The sequence below is a fragment of the Manacus vitellinus genome, unplaced genomic scaffold, assembly GCF_001715985.3.
Source record: "Manacus vitellinus isolate BGI_N305 unplaced genomic scaffold, ASM171598v3 scaffold_92_pilon, whole genome shotgun sequence".
Classification (NCBI taxonomy): Eukaryota; Metazoa; Chordata; class Aves; order Passeriformes; family Pipridae; genus Manacus; species Manacus vitellinus.
In genome coordinates, this window is record NW_021940877.1 from 1307340 (window position 1) to 1322451 (window position 15112).

The 15112-nt window shown below is 45.2% G+C and overlaps 1 protein-coding gene across 1 annotated transcript; it reads left to right on the forward strand.

Moving 5' to 3' along the window:
• Positions 1-200: 200 nt before the first annotated feature.
• MICOS10 (mitochondrial contact site and cristae organizing system subunit 10) lies at positions 201-4321 on the forward strand. The gene is made up of 4 exons (XM_029965239.1): positions 201-213; positions 449-496; positions 1121-1230; positions 4076-4321. The coding sequence occupies exons 1-4, from the start codon at positions 201-203 to the stop codon at positions 4082-4084; spliced, it is 180 nt and encodes a 59-aa protein (XP_029821099.1). The 3' UTR covers positions 4085-4321.
• Positions 4322-15112: the final 10791 nt, after the last annotated feature.

Consider the following 15112-nt stretch of genomic DNA (forward strand, 5'->3'; position numbering starts at 1 on the left):
ACTAGTGAGATAAACGAAATACACTGAGATATTCATCTGCAAAATCTAAAGCTCAAGGACACAATAAGTTTTCATTTAAGTGTTTCTCATTTGCTGACAATGAACCAAATAAATCTTAATTCCATGTTGTAGATGGTGACAGAAATTTAGGAACTTTCCCTGGGATGAGAGTCTGGTTTGTTTCCCAAATCTTTCTGATAATGTACTTATTGTGTATGTTGGGATTCTAATCTGAATCGGCTGCTTACAGTTACTTAAAAAACAAGAATTGTTTTTTTTTCAGAATTGCTATTTAAGAACAGTTTGGTGTGCTGAAATTACACGTAGTCAGATATTCATAGTCTGATACTCCTGAGTTGGAACAAAGAATTGCTGTAAAGAATGAAATAATTTTCCATTACTCTGTATTATATTAATCCTCACTCACTGACTGCATTTCTTGTTGCAGGTGCTGGATTTGGATTAGGAATTGTTTTCTCAGTCATTTTCTTCAAAAGTAAGTACTGCAGTGATCCTGATGCCTGGTTTCCCAGTTTCCATCTGTTGTAGGCATATTTTAAAACCAAGTCTTAGAGGTGTATAAAACTTAATCAGCATGCTAGGCCAATTCCTCTATTATTTGCCCTGTCTTTTCTGTTGAAATGGAGTTCCCCAAACTTTCAGCTGTTGTGTAACAAGGTTGTTACCCGTGGCACCTCTCCGAGCTCCTCCTGTGCTAAGCTCAAATCCTGGAATTGCAGGAGACCCTGAGCCAAATCGCCGGAGCCATGTGTCTAGACATCAGTTTATGCCAGTCTTTCCAGGGTTTTAAAACTGATCTTAGTTCTTTAGTTATGCTTTGGTAACAGAATGATTTTCAGTAATACATTGGATTCAGAGCTTGCTCTCAGTTAAATTCCAGATGTGATGTCTTACGGATACTCTTCTTCTCCTCCAGTGCTGTGGTTTGTAGCTGATTCTTGACTCGTAGAACAAAAGTGCATAATAGGCATCTTCTAGCAACTTAGTCTTTCTTGGTGCTTGTATAACAATATATAACAATATATAACAATATATAACAAACAGCTTTCCTTGACTTTGATTTGCCCTCTCTGCTTGCCCTCTCTATTCTCTCCCACAGGAAAGACATGGCCTATTGCTTTTGGGTCAGGGATGGGGTTAGGAATGGCTTATTCCAATTGTCAACACGACTTCCAGTCTCCATATCTTCTCCATGGTAAATTTGTAAAAGTAAGTACCAGTGCTGGTTTGTGTTGGTTGGTAATTATTTGTAAGGTAGACAGCATTTACAAGGATATTCCTCTGCCTTTCCCAAAGGAGTACTAGTAAGAAGAAACTCGTGTTGCCAGAGCAGGAGTGGTTCCCCTGCTCTTCAGAAATTTTTAATAACCGGTGTATTTAAGCATAAACTTAATCAGACTGAATACATGGAATTAGTTCAACAGATCCTGCAGGTGGGTTTTGCCACAACCTGAAAATCTTTATAATAAAAATACATGTCAGAAAAACTAAACTAATAGTAAGATTCTTCAGACTTCAGAGATGAGCTGGGAGGAAACTTTAAGGCATGTCAGGTAGATTTGTCTGTGGAAGCAGATCTTTGATCTCCAGTGGGGTTTTTGCGGTTTTTTCAACATGAAAACACTGATCACTTGTAAGTTTTGTGGCTTGTTTGGCTGGGTTGTAGTGTAGTAACTAGTCTGAAAAAACCCGTACACTTTAAACAGTTTTGAAGATCATTTCAATGAGCTCAGTCTTATCACTGACCGTGCTGAGATAAAATATTTTAAAATAGATTAATTAGCAGGATCCATTTTTGAACTCACAAACTGGCTGCAGTGCACCAAGTCCACAAACTGACTCCATTAATATTTTTTTCATTTCTTCACATGTAAAAGTTGGGGCTGTTCTCATGGTAATTTATTATTGTAGTATCTGGAACACAAAAAAGGTGTGTGTGCACATTTTGGATCCATGAAGCCATGGACTGCTTAAAGCATCTCAGTGATACCAGTGGAGAGGCATCCACCAGGATATATTTGTAGTTACTTTAGCACTTCAGAAAGTACTGAGGTAAAATGTTCTGCCAGAAGCTTTTCATGGAGCACACAGAGTGCAAAAATTGCTCCCATATTATTCCTCTGCCTGATGACGAGGCCTGAAGGTGTTTTTAGGCATTTCCTGATGCATCTAGAGCTGTAAGTTGAGCCCGGTCCTCCTTGAATTTACTGGCAGATGAGCTTTTGCCAGCCTTCTGCAGCCCTACCAGACAAACCTGCTTACAAATGTTTCCTCCAGCTGCCTGTTAAAGGGAAACAATAGCAAGATTCTCAAACAGCTTCCTGGGAATAAAATATTTTGGAGAGCAATGTAGAGAAACTGTGGCTTGGATGCAGCTGATTAGCGCTGCCAGCTACTGCCCAGAATGAAAAATCTGTGCATGATTCTTTTGACCAGATTTGTTAACATTAGGACATGTTAGCTTTCCACATCATCCTGAGGGTATTCCTCCAATTTATGTCTCCAGAAAGAAGCTGGAATGGCCTGTCTATGGCTTTACGAGTGATAGATGCCCTGTTCACATGTTCTGAGAGAGCATTATTCCTTCAAGGATGCTCCTTACTAGGGATGTTGGGCAGCCGAAAACTGAGTGTCAGGTCAGCCTAGTAAGGGATTTTGTTGGGATTAAGGACAAATCTGTGTTCTGGAGCAAGGGTGATCCTTGGAAGCATGAAATAACTGAAAGGACACTTCCCAGAAGACACCCAGCTGCCTGCATGGCACAAGACTAGACACGTAGTTTCCAGTACACTGTCTTTGGCACAAAGAGCTTGAGGCTGCTGAGAGAGGGAAAACGTGGATGAAGCCACGTAATGGTTAATGTCATTAATTCCCTCCGAAATGTTGTGTCATGGATAATGGCTCTAGGGTTATTACAACCAGATTATTTCATTTCTCTTGGTTAGGAACATGGAAAACATTGTTGCATTATCACTCATCTGGTTTTTTTCTAGAAAATTTGTTATAACTAAACTCTGTAGGACTTCCTTACACAACTGAGTTCTGTTCAAATGTTAACCTGTCAAATCGAGAGATTCTGCAAGAAAATCAGCTTTATTAGAGAGAAATGTAACACGGATTAACTTGGACAAAATTATTTCTAGTTTTCTGTTCACAGAATCACAGGATAACTTGAGTTGGAAAGGACTTCAAGGAGGTCATGGGGGTCAGCTGTGAGGTTATTCAGGGTTTTATCCAGTTGGGATTCTTGATTCTTCAGGATCAAATTCTTAAAAGAACAGAGAACATTCACAATACCGAATAATCAGGAGATGACAGAGTGATGTTGCAGCTGTTCTGGCTGTAACTTGGACCATCACACTGCCCATCCTTTGGGTTAGAAATTTGATCATAAAACACTATAATGCCAATGCAGGAGCCATTCATCCAGACCAAGAGACTATTTAAAATGCAGAAAAGTTCTAATTTGTGGTCGTAAGATTCTGAGAGCTTTTTAAGTAATTTGCTCAAATGGATTTCACTGTGACTTCAGCTGAATTTAAAGCCAACATCTAGCAATTATTTCATGGTTATGGCTGTGAACTACACGGCCCAGATTCCTTGCAAAGGGGAAAAGATGATATTTTTCAGGTTATTTAGCCTGTATTATCACCCAAACCCCATAACTCTGTACTGTGCTAGCAGTGTGGATTATACTGATGTGCAGGAATACAAGAAGGCAACTTAAACCTTCCCACCTGCCTTTTGTGGCTTTTATTTCTGTCTGATTTCTCTTCAGCCTGTGAACAGTTAACTTGAACAATAATGTTGGGGTTTTTTGAAGTACCCAATTTATCAGAATGGAGGGTTATGCATGAAAATAGCTACTTCATTTCTCCATACACAACTTCTTGCTCTAGCAAAGGATAAAAATGTTCCTGTACCCCTTGGAAATGTCACAAAGCTCCATGACTTGCTTTACATCCTAGAGCACGACTTGCTTTACATCCTAGAGCACCTTCAATGTAAGGAACCCAAATGGCTTTTTAATAATATAAACCTTCTTGCTTTACAGGAACAGTGACTAATGGCTGAGACTATCCCAGTGGGAAGGAAGGAGAAGTCAATGATTATTCCTCAGGAATACTGAAGTGCCCCTGGAATAAGCCAACATTCTTCAGTAACGATCACCAGTAACTCTTTATACTCCAACAAACTGTTTCTGTATATGAAACAAAGTTCTGTTGCTTGTTTTGTATAGTGTCTGAAAAGCGCAAGGGAGAGCTCTTCTGGGAAATAAATAAAGGAGAAATGGCCTTCTCTAGTGTGTTGACTTTGTCTGTGAGTGAGAGAGAGAGAGAATGGAAGGAGAGAACTTCATCTGGAGTGCCCAGCATCTGGGGCCACCTGGGCCAAAGCCACTGGGAGAGCTCTTCAGCAAAAAGCCCCATCGTCTGTTCCTCCCCACTCCCAAGAGCCAGCCCCCATCTGACAGCCAGTTCAAAGAAGCATTCCCACCTCATAAATCACCCACTAGACCCCTGCTGCCTGTGCCGGTGTGTGGAGAGGAATATAAATACTCCTATGTCCTGTTTGTACAGTTGCCCTTTAAAATTGGAGTTTTGTCGTCTCAGAAGAGGTGGAATCCAAAGTGATAAATCCAAACTGTTTGATGCAGGAAGCCGGTGCTGTCTCTTGTAGCTTTGGGTCATGGAGCAACCCAGGTTTGAAACTTCCTGAGATAGTGGGTGAATTAAGCAGCTGCTAATGCTGTCTGGCTCTCAGCTTACCTGTGAGGCTGATTGTTTTTTCCCCCCTCTTCAGTGGGAGAATAGAGAGATTTCAGTGTCTGGGAGTGGGTCACAAGTATTTAAAGCTCTTTATTACCTTGACAAGTCACTGGTCCAAGTGCTTCACTTCTATTTTACATTTACCCCAGTCCTCATGATGACTTGTTGGCATGTTGTCTGGTGTTCTCCTGACTCAGGAGGTTGTCTTTGCTACTTCTTTACTGAGCACAGTTTTCTAACTATGAAAATGGTTCTCCAGGACCTCATTTCTTTGTCCCACACTTGTTGCATGTTCATATAGCACACAGAATAAATGCATGTCTCCCAAGACAGAAAGGGAATGGGATAGACTGATATGGAACTTGGCTTTATTGAAAGCCTGTTCTGCTTCACAGTGAGTGCTGATAGATGGAAAAGTGATGAGTACACAAAGGAAAACATGTTGTGCAATATTTGTTTTTTAAACCACGGCAAAAAAGGACAGGGATGAACTGAGGGGCAGTTGAGAGGGCTTGAGGAACTCCTTATCTTACTGAGTTTTGCTCTGGGTGCTGCAGCAAGTCCTGCATTCCCACCTCTCCTGAGCGCTGCTGTGTGGATCCTGCAAACTGGGGAAACATGCTGAGCTGTGCCCAGAGTCAACAGACACTGAGGAGCTCGCCTGGAGCAAAGGACTTGTGAAATAGAATCACTGCAGTGCCAGAGCAGCATTAGGACTGTCAGAGCGTGATACCATCCAGGACCATTGCTCCAGCATGTCCTTGTTTTTCCACCTCCTCCCTTGCTGGACTGCATTCATCAGTCAGGGCAAAACAGCCCATTGAAAACAGGATATCTTTTTTTCTTGCTGCTTTTGAATCATTTTATCCAGCCCCAATTTTTAATTTGAACTATGTACTTTGGAGCCATAGCTCCTCTCTGGTTTGGAAAGGGCTTTTATGGAGTTCTCTGTGTGTGTGCTGCAATCTGGGAAGCCAGTGGGATCCACTGGAGAGAAGAGCAGCAGCCTGGGCAAGAACCAGGAGAACCAAAAGCAGTGGCAACCGAATACGACTGTCAACATGCAGGAAAAGCTTCAGCTCATGCTGTGTCATTTGGGCTGTGATGATGAGTTCAGTTTTTATTTAGTGTCCCTGGTAACGAGTTGTCCTGCCCTCACATGCTCTGCTTCAGCTCAAACAGGACTTCCCAGAGTTAATTCTTACTTTGACCTCCTGTGGCCTGTGACAAAGAGGTTCTTCTGGCCCTGGAACTCAGAGAAGTCAATTGTAGATACTGATTCCTTTACACGTCCTTTATTGCCAGAGTGAGAATAACCAGAATAAATGTTCTTACTCATCAACGTGAGGTCAACAAGAGTGAGCGTGGAAAAATTGCACAATTTTAGATGTGGAAATTTAATTTGTCATTGCTTCTTAAATGGGGTAAAACTTAATTTTTTGGGTTTTTTCATAGCTACCTTGCTTGTTGTCATCTGTGTTGATGTATGTATATATATATGTATATGCACATATAACTACCACATAAAGGGTCTGTATTTGTTTTGCTTTATTTAATTAGAGATATATTATTCCAAGCCTATTTTTGAACCTGTCCATGTAAGCTGTGCAAAGTATCTTGTGAGGACAAGTCTCCTGTTTCCCTCTGTGGGAATGAGACCATACCATTCCCAACTGAGGTTGGAATAGGAACAGTTTCCTGCTGCTTGATTTCTAATTACATAAATGGAAGGGGGGCAAAGTGGAAATTCTAAGTACCAAAAGGCATGTTAAATTTAGTATAATACACTCATCTGGAAACTATCACATTTTTCCTTCTTTCTTAAGCCTGCTGAAATCATTGCGTCGTCTGTGGCGTGATTTGGATTGGTCCCAGAAAGTGCAAACAAGATAGGCCTAAAAAAGGCAGGTGTCCCTACCCAGACTTAATGAGACCTTTTAGTAGAGAAGTTGTATCACAATTTTAATAGGAAAATGGTGAGTATGCAGTGAGTAAGGAAAAAAAAAGCTGTTTGCTGACGAGAACTGGTTTTGAACGTTTAACAACTCCCCAAGTGCTCGACTGACCACAAATCTGCCTCTTTAACAGCTTGATTAGATGTCTGCTGAGGCTTTGAGATGAATAAACAAGTCACGGAAAGCAGAGACAGCGGGGAAAAAAAATATCAAGCTGCTTTTCTCTTGTTTATCCGAGTTGCTCATGTTTGATCAAGATACCGTCATTGCTTTGTGTTCCAGTCCTGCCTGGAGCTGGGGCCAAGAGCAGGACCCGGCTGTATGTGGTGCTGTACACACAAATAAAAACCAGCCTCTGCCCTGGAGAACTTACAAACTAAACAGATGGGCTGGAGGGAGGTGGGAGGGTTTGTAATTCCCATTTTAAAGACGGGAGAAGCTGTAGGCAAGGTCAGGGATAACTCGGGGAGGGCATGTGGCGTGGAGCTGTGACTCAGATTTGAAGTCTGGAGCCATTGACTCCATCAGCCCTTCCTTTCTGACTGGTTTTTCACTTGGTAGGTGAGGGAGTCTCGAGGGAAGGCTGCCCACTTGCCCAGAAGAGTATGTTCTGCCACCCTTTGCTATCCTCAAATTACCCCAAATTCTCAGGGGCTAATCTCTGTTAATTTAGGAATTCCATTTTAATGTCCAGGGGGTGATTGCTTCTGGAATCACTAATAGGTGTAAACCACTGGGATTTTCAATGTTGACTTTGTTGTAAATCTGAATCTGATAAGGAGAGAAAACATTGAAACGTATTCCCAATTCTTTATATCTCCGTAGTAAATCTACTTTAAATGTGAATTTAGGTAACAGATCAAGGAAGAGGGAAGGTATCAAGGGGGCAGCAGCATTCCAGTACTGTGGAATCCCAGACCGGTTTGGGTTGGAAAGGACCTTAAAGATCATCCAGTGCTACCCCCTGCCATGGGCAGGGACACCTTCCACCAGCCCAGGTTGCTCCAAGCCCCATCCAACCTGGCCTTGGACACTTCCAGGGCTGAGGCAGCCACAGGTTCTCTGGGCAACCTGTGCCAGGGCCTCCCCACCCTCACAGGGCAGAATTTATCCCTAATATCCAGTCTATCCAATCTCTGTCAGTTTGAATCCATTCCCCCTTGTCCTGTCACTACATGCTCTTCTAAATAGTCTCTCTCCAGTAGTGGAAGCACAGCAGTGATGGTGTAACTCAGCTCTTCCAGAGAGTTCACATGGATGGTTCTCCAAAGGAGAAGAAATTGGTTTCCTGGGTATTTGTACTGGGTTCCCTCTGAGTTTTTGGAGCAATGCAGAACAAAGCACAAAGGTTCTGGTTTGCAAATGCAAATACTGTGCGCACAAGTGGAGTAAAGGTGACTGGTTGTCGTAGTGACCTACCATGAGGTACAGCTGATGCTGTAGCTGGAAGGGGGAAGCTCATGGTGGAGCTGGGGAACCCCTGATCCGTGACCTGCTGGGAAAACCCCATTTTTCAGCAGCAATCTGAACTGCTGAATGGCTGAGTTTTGTTACTTTCCACCACCACCACACAGATCCCACAGCAAGAAATAAACTTTCTCCTTGTCTCCCACCCCATTCCTGCCTTTGGAAATGGGACTGGTGCAGATTTTGGCACGCCAGCCCCTGTAGGCAGCTGTGTCTGTACTGCTCCAAGAGTCCAGCCTATAGCCCACCCACAGAGAAATGCTTAACTGAGATTGAAACTAAATGGGAACATAGTTTATGGAAATTCAGCTGTAAGATCGCTGTTCTCTTGTGACTTCTGACTGTCAGCACTTTGCTGTACAGCACCGCAGGCTGTTGAGGCTGGATGTTCCTCGTGGTGCTGGATACCCACCTCCTGGAACTTGTAAAGATGCTGAGAAAGTTGTTGGTGACTAATAAATCACTCTTCATCTCTAGTCTTTATTGGTAGCGCTTGTAAAGCCTCCAGCTCTGGGTTAAGAGTGGATGCCCCTTCCTGGAAAAGGTCATGCCCCTGATCAGTTCAAATTCAGTTCATAAATCATATGAAAGAGTGTGTTTCTTTTTAGAGGTTTTAGAGGATATTCTTCCTCCTTCTCGATGTTGCACTTGAAGTTGTTAGTAGTGATAAACAGCTTAACCCAAAGCCATTACTACTCCCTGAGGATTTGGGTTGAAGGAGGCCACCAAACTGATTAGAGGGTTGGAGCACGTCTACTGGGAGGAAAGGCTGAGAGAATTGGGATTGTTCAGCCTAGAGAAGAGAAGGCTCTGGGGTGACCTAATTGCCCCTTCCAGTATCTGAAGGGAGCTATGAGAAAGATGGAGAGAGACTATTTACAAGGGCCTGGAGTGCCAGGAAAAGGGGGAATGGCTTCAAACTGACAGAGAGTAGGTTTAGGTTCAATATTAGGAAGAAATTCTTCCCTGTGAGGGTGGGGAGGCCCTGGCACAGGTTGCCCAGAGCAGCTGTGGCTGGCCCATCCCTGGAAGTGTCCAAGGCCAGGTTGGACGGGTACTGGAGGGTGTTCCTGCCCATGGCAGGGGTTGGGAACTGGATGATTTTGAAGGTTCCTTCCTTCCAACCCTGGCTATTCTAAGATTCTATGATTTAGGGGTCCAGTTATGACTGGTTGCCAAACTCCTACACTTCTCTCCAGGACAATGTGCCAGACCACAGAAATAAGGGGAAAGGGCTGTAGTTACCAATGGAGTGAGGGGGAAAAGAGGCTCAGGCTGAAAGTGAGTGCTGTGGGTTGTGTCATCTCTCTCTTGAGCAGCCTCTTCCTGTGTTCAAAGTTTGAGACCACAGGAGAAGAAAATAATTTCATGTCCTGATGGCCCTGTGTCTGATTTGTAAACACTGGTGCTTGGGTCTATGAATACGGTGTCTCCCTCAGGACTCAGCATAATGCTTATATTTTAATTTTAATTAGTTTTCTGAAAGTAAATATAAAAATGGTGGCAGACAACTGCTATTTGGTGAAATTCTATGTAAATGAAAAGGAAAGTGGAGCTACATAGATTTTGGTAGTCAAATGCGAAGTTCAGCATCCAGATGCAACAAACACTGGTCATACCTGGAGAAGGCATGAACTTGGAGGTTATGGAAGCCCATGGGGATTGCTGAACTGAAGGGATTGCTGCTATCAGGGAGAGGCACAACGAGAAGCAAGAACTGGAGGCTGGACCTTGACTTGTGCAGATGAGCAGTGAGACAGCTACAGACAGAGACTGGGATGAGCTAGGAGAGGAATGGGAGGATTTTTCAGCTCTCGGTGTCTTAAATGGAAGTTACTGAGCTCCACCTGGGAGAGACTGGGTGAAATCAAATGACCTGTACCACACATGGATTCAGATCAAATGATCCGACTGCGCTTGTTGGCCATAAATTCTCTGCAGTTTGTAAGGCCACAAAGGTTTCCTGCAGAGTCTCTGTCCCATGGCTTAATCTGGTTTGAACTGAAGGCAGAATGTTTTTAGCTCAAGGACCCACCTCACTAGACACTCCCTGAAGATGTCCTTGGTGTGGATCTCGGATGGAAGACAACCTATTTCTGTGCTGATCGTTGCTGCTTTGTTCTTCAGCTCCTCCCTTTTAGCTTGTTTTCCTTGGGGTTTGTTTGAGGGATGGCTGATGGTGAGCGCTTCCCCTCCTCCTTTTTCCCGGCACAGGGCCCATTTTTTGTTTAATTCTCCCTGAAGATGACAGTTTCGTAGAGAATCTGTCGAGAGATGGTGTATTTCATATGTCAATGAATGCATGTTTGGATAGTGGATGGAAACCTGGGGCTGGAGCTGTGGGAATGGGATAGGACTTGAGGTGCACTGGCATGGTCACGTAGTCCTGCTCTTTGTACCACATCAGACCAAGGGAAAGTGAGTTCGCTGGGGTCTTTTAAGGCATGAGAAATAATTCCTTGAAATTGCTGGGAGCATCCTCGCAGGCGACAATGTTTGTGGGAGGCTCTAGTTTACTATCTGCAAAGTCATGGATTTTATATCCATATTAGGTATAAATAGAGGTGGGCTGGCAGATGGAGGGAAGGTCACTGTGACTCCTCCAAGCACCGGATGAGCACACAAGTATTTCACTGAGGCTTCACATTTAACTCCTGTTGCACATTGGAGCAGCCACTGCAGCCTCTGCTACCGAAATTAAAACCTCAACGATGAAAAGTTGGTCTAACACAGATGTCTCAGCATGTTCAGGAAAGCAGTGACAAGCTGGGAACTCCTGGCCAGTTTCATTCCATTCCTCATCAGCTGCAATAGTAGTCTCAAAAATCACAGTCCTGCTCCAAGGCAGGAGGAAGAAAGGCAATGAAAGCAGATTTCTCAGGGGCCCACATTTCTGATTTTAGGAACCACACCCTCTAAACGATGCAAATCACATTATCACTTTAAGAATTATATCTGCATTTGTCTTCTGGAAGGTGGGGGTACTGGGAGCAGAAAAGTTTAATCTGATAAAAAATACATACATATATATATATCTATATATATCTATATATATAGATATATATATATTCTTTGTTATCCTGATTTTAAAAAATGCTGATTCTTGCTATAGTAGGACCTTCAAAAATTTGCCCTTTCAGACTTTTGATATTGGGTGCTTTTCTTTAAGGCCAGAGGGTTTGTGCATGAGGCTCTTTCCATGCAAGAGCAGTGCTACATTGCTCCGTGAGTCACCCCGTTGCAGGCGGGTGCTGGTTTCCTTTCAGTGATGTGCAAAATGTTCCCTGCACACATGTGGATGTTCTAAGTTTGTCCTGCTGGTTGTCAGTTTGTAGGAGCTTCAGTGCCAGAACTGTCTTTAAACACATACAAGCACCTATTGTGACGAGGCCTGAGCTTGGCTGGGGCCCTCAGGCAGCGCTGCAAGAAAAATAATTAATGAGTGATTGCAGCAGGGGGAAGTTGTGCAGCAGAAAATAAGACAGTTATCAGAAGGGATTTAGCTGGTTGTAATGGAGTTGGAGGAAACTGGTTATTTTTGAAGTAGAAAGTAAAATAAGATGTTTGAACTCATAGGGAAGAGGGCACCTGCAAATGGAGCCCAACAGGTTCTTCCCAGCCCTCCCTGCTCGAAACTGCCCCTGCAGACATGAACTGAATAGGAGAAGGATTGTGCATGACCTGAGTTGCTGGGGAAGCGAGGGAGGGAGGGACGGAGGGGCCTGGGAGTGCCTGGGAGCAGGGAACAACTGGGCAAGGTGGAAAATAAAACGATTAAACACACTTGGACTTGCTTGGGGATGGGAGGGGTACGTTTTTACTGCTGCCCCAGGGCCCTAAAATGCATTGCGTTGGCACGGCACTACAGAGAAACCACTAATCCCAGTCACCAAGGGGGGGGAAGGGGACTTTCTCCACCGAACCCCTGTGGAAGGGAAGGCTGAAGGGATTAGAGGAAACAGCTGGCTTGAGTCGTACCCTGCGGGAGCTGCATTCCCGGGACTCGGGAAAAGAGGAGCGCCCCGCTGCCGAGTCACATTCCAGGTCATTTGCTGAGCCCAGATGTTTTCTAATGAGCTCTCTGATAAATCCTTTTCCTTTACTACCGAGCACAGTCCCTGCCAACCAGGTCTGTCCCTAGACCAGGCAAGCTGGACTTTGCAGTCCAAGCCAACTAGCCAAATTCCCTCTAGGACTCATGCCTTTCCACTTTGCCTGTGCAAAGGGATTCAGCACAGAGCTCAAATTTGGTATCCAAAAGCCTGATGAAGGTTGCTGGTCTAAATTCCTCCCATGTCTGAACCTTCTTCTCTCACCTCTCCTTACCTCCCTGCGTGTTATTAAGCTAGAGGAGTGCTCAGGGTGGATTGACCCGGTGGTCTGAAGGAGCAGTGAAGGGCTGTTGTACCCACGTGCTGGATCAATCTTCAAAAAGCACAAATGGTGTCTACAAGGACTGATTCACCCTTGGCCAGGGGTGCTGGAGCTGCACAGATGTGAGAGTTGCATGCAGGATGTGCTCCTCACACCCTACGTGCCACCGCTGTCCCTCCCTTCATCTACCTGGGATGGAGATGGGAAATCACTCCGCAGCTTTTTTAGTAGTAAAATCTTTGCCTCTGCCTCCTGGCATGAGCATTGCTCCCTTCACCCGGGACATGTGTGCCCTTACACACAGCAGTTTTAGGTCCTGATATCTTGGAGATGTCACAGGGCTTATTTAGGAACCAAAAAGTAGGAGTTCAACTCCAGCAGGTGAGAGAATCATAGACTAGAATCACAGACTGGTTTGGAAAGGACCTTAAAGGTCATCTCATTCTAACTCCTGCCATGGGCAGGGATGCCACTCACTGGATCAGGGTCCCATCCAATGTGGCTGTGGTCAGTCTTGATCCAAACTCCTTCAGAAGGAAGCTGATAAAGAGCCGTCTTTGTTTCAGGGAGCTGCAATGCAATTTTGTACCTGTTGGCAGATGAGATGTGAAGAGGTGAAGGGAATTGATCTGAGATGGGCAGGGTGGGCCATGGCAGACCCAGACATCGGGCTCCCAACTCCCTCAGGGGTCATGCGAGCACTTCCTTGGACCCTACGTGATTTGTCTCAGGGGTAATGAACACAGCACAAGTTGGGGAAGAGATGGATCTCAGGCCCAGCTGTGGGATACATGAGGGGCCATTCCCTCCTCTTTGCTCCCTGCAGCACTTTGTGGACACGGACACTCTCTCTCACTTTTTTCCCACCCACCTCTCCCCCTGTGAGTTTTCTAGCATCCAGCTATGGGCAGGGAGCCTTGGAATCTACATTGACACAAATAAAAGAAATAGTTTTATTTTTAACTTACAAATACACCCTTTTACTTCTCACGCCCACAGTTCTAGGTCCTGTCCTGACAAGTGGGGAGCCCCTGGCACTGTGGGCGTTTGTCAGCAGGCCCAAAACAGCAACAGTGGGTGAGGGAGGGACGTCCTGGAGACAGGAGAGTGAGTTTTTGCTCTGTCTCAGTGCATGAAGCCTTGGTGATCCAGCAGCAAGGGAAAGGGCTGAGAGGGAAGACATGGGTGGGTGTGCGGATGTTTAGGGCAAGGCTCCGTGTACCCAGTGGTGGAAAACAGCAGCTGATGAAATGGGCTGTCATTGAGGGTGAGAGTGAGGAGTTGTGTTGTACTACGTGTCATACCATGTGGCATGAAAACACTAGTGTGGTTTGGCATAGGTGTTTTAGGGGCAGGCAGGCAGGCAGGAAGCTCCCCTGAGCCTGTGGAGAGTGGAAGCTGGAAAACAAGGGGGTCATGTGTGGAGCAAGAGCCTAAAAATGCTGCTGAAGCCACTGCCCCTGGCAGTGACTGCTGAGGTCAGCTCCCTTCCTGCTGGTGTTGCCTCCCTGCTCTCCCTTCCATCCTCTCCCAGCTGCAGAGTGTCTGCCTTTAGCCTGTGCCTGAGTCTGTCCAAATGACATCTGCAGGCATCAGGTCATCTCTGATATCACGTTGCCAGGGAGGAAGGGGAAAAGTGTTGGCCCAGGGCTTTGAAGGCCTCTCAGCAGCTCCTTTCATCTTCCAGCCAACCCGCTCTGTCCTGCAGCACCTCTGCCTGTGCCTTCTGACACCAGAAAACCTAAACCCTGCTCCTCCTGCCTCCCCACCCCCAAGTTCACAGACTGCTGCTTCCCTTTTATGCTGTTTACAGAACTGGAACAGGAATGAATAGTAGGAAGCAGTGAATGAACTGCACGCTGGCTCACGGCTCCTTGAAGAGTGATCACACCCCAATGCTGAGGATCCCACAAAAACCATGCAAATACTGAACCAATGGATGGACCTGATACACTTGGCTGAGTTTCACATTCATGCCCATGGTCTGTTGCTTTGCAGCTGGTCGCATCTACATCTTATTTTTCCTCGTGAGAACTTGCTTCAAAGTCTGTGATGGCTCTTATTTCACGCATATTATTCAGAACAAAGTAGCCTCCTGAGCAGGAGCTCACTGCTGGTCGTGCTGGCCATGAGGAGCAGGTAGAGATTAGTCAAAGGCCCAGGTTCAGCAGTGGGTGAAGATGCTGGGAAAACAGATTTTGGGCTCCTGATGGGATGTGTGGTCATGGCTAGAAGCTGCTCCTCTGTTGTTGGCTCTTTTGGAGCTGAGCAGTACATACATTTTGGGGACTGGATATGTTGCATCTTGCAGGGTAAGAAAGTGATGCTGGAAACAGCTTTTTGCCATTTTATTTACAAATCCTATTATCCTGGAGCTGGAAGGAACTAAGCAGCAGGAAATCATTGCTTCACTGGCAGCCTCCAGCCTCCTTCAGTGAACACCCAGCCCCTAAACCTCTCCCCAGGGACTACTGCCAGGGCATTACCAACGCTTCCCTCAGCACAGCTGGTTCTTCTTATCCACCT

What these genes read in the sequence shown, in the direction of transcription:
- MICOS10 (XM_029965239.1), top strand. An exon ending in CTCAGTCATTTTCTTCAAAA is followed by an intron (nt 497 to 1,120) that starts GTAAGTACTGCA and finishes TCTCTCCCACAG; the next exon opens with GAAAGACATGGCCTATTGCT.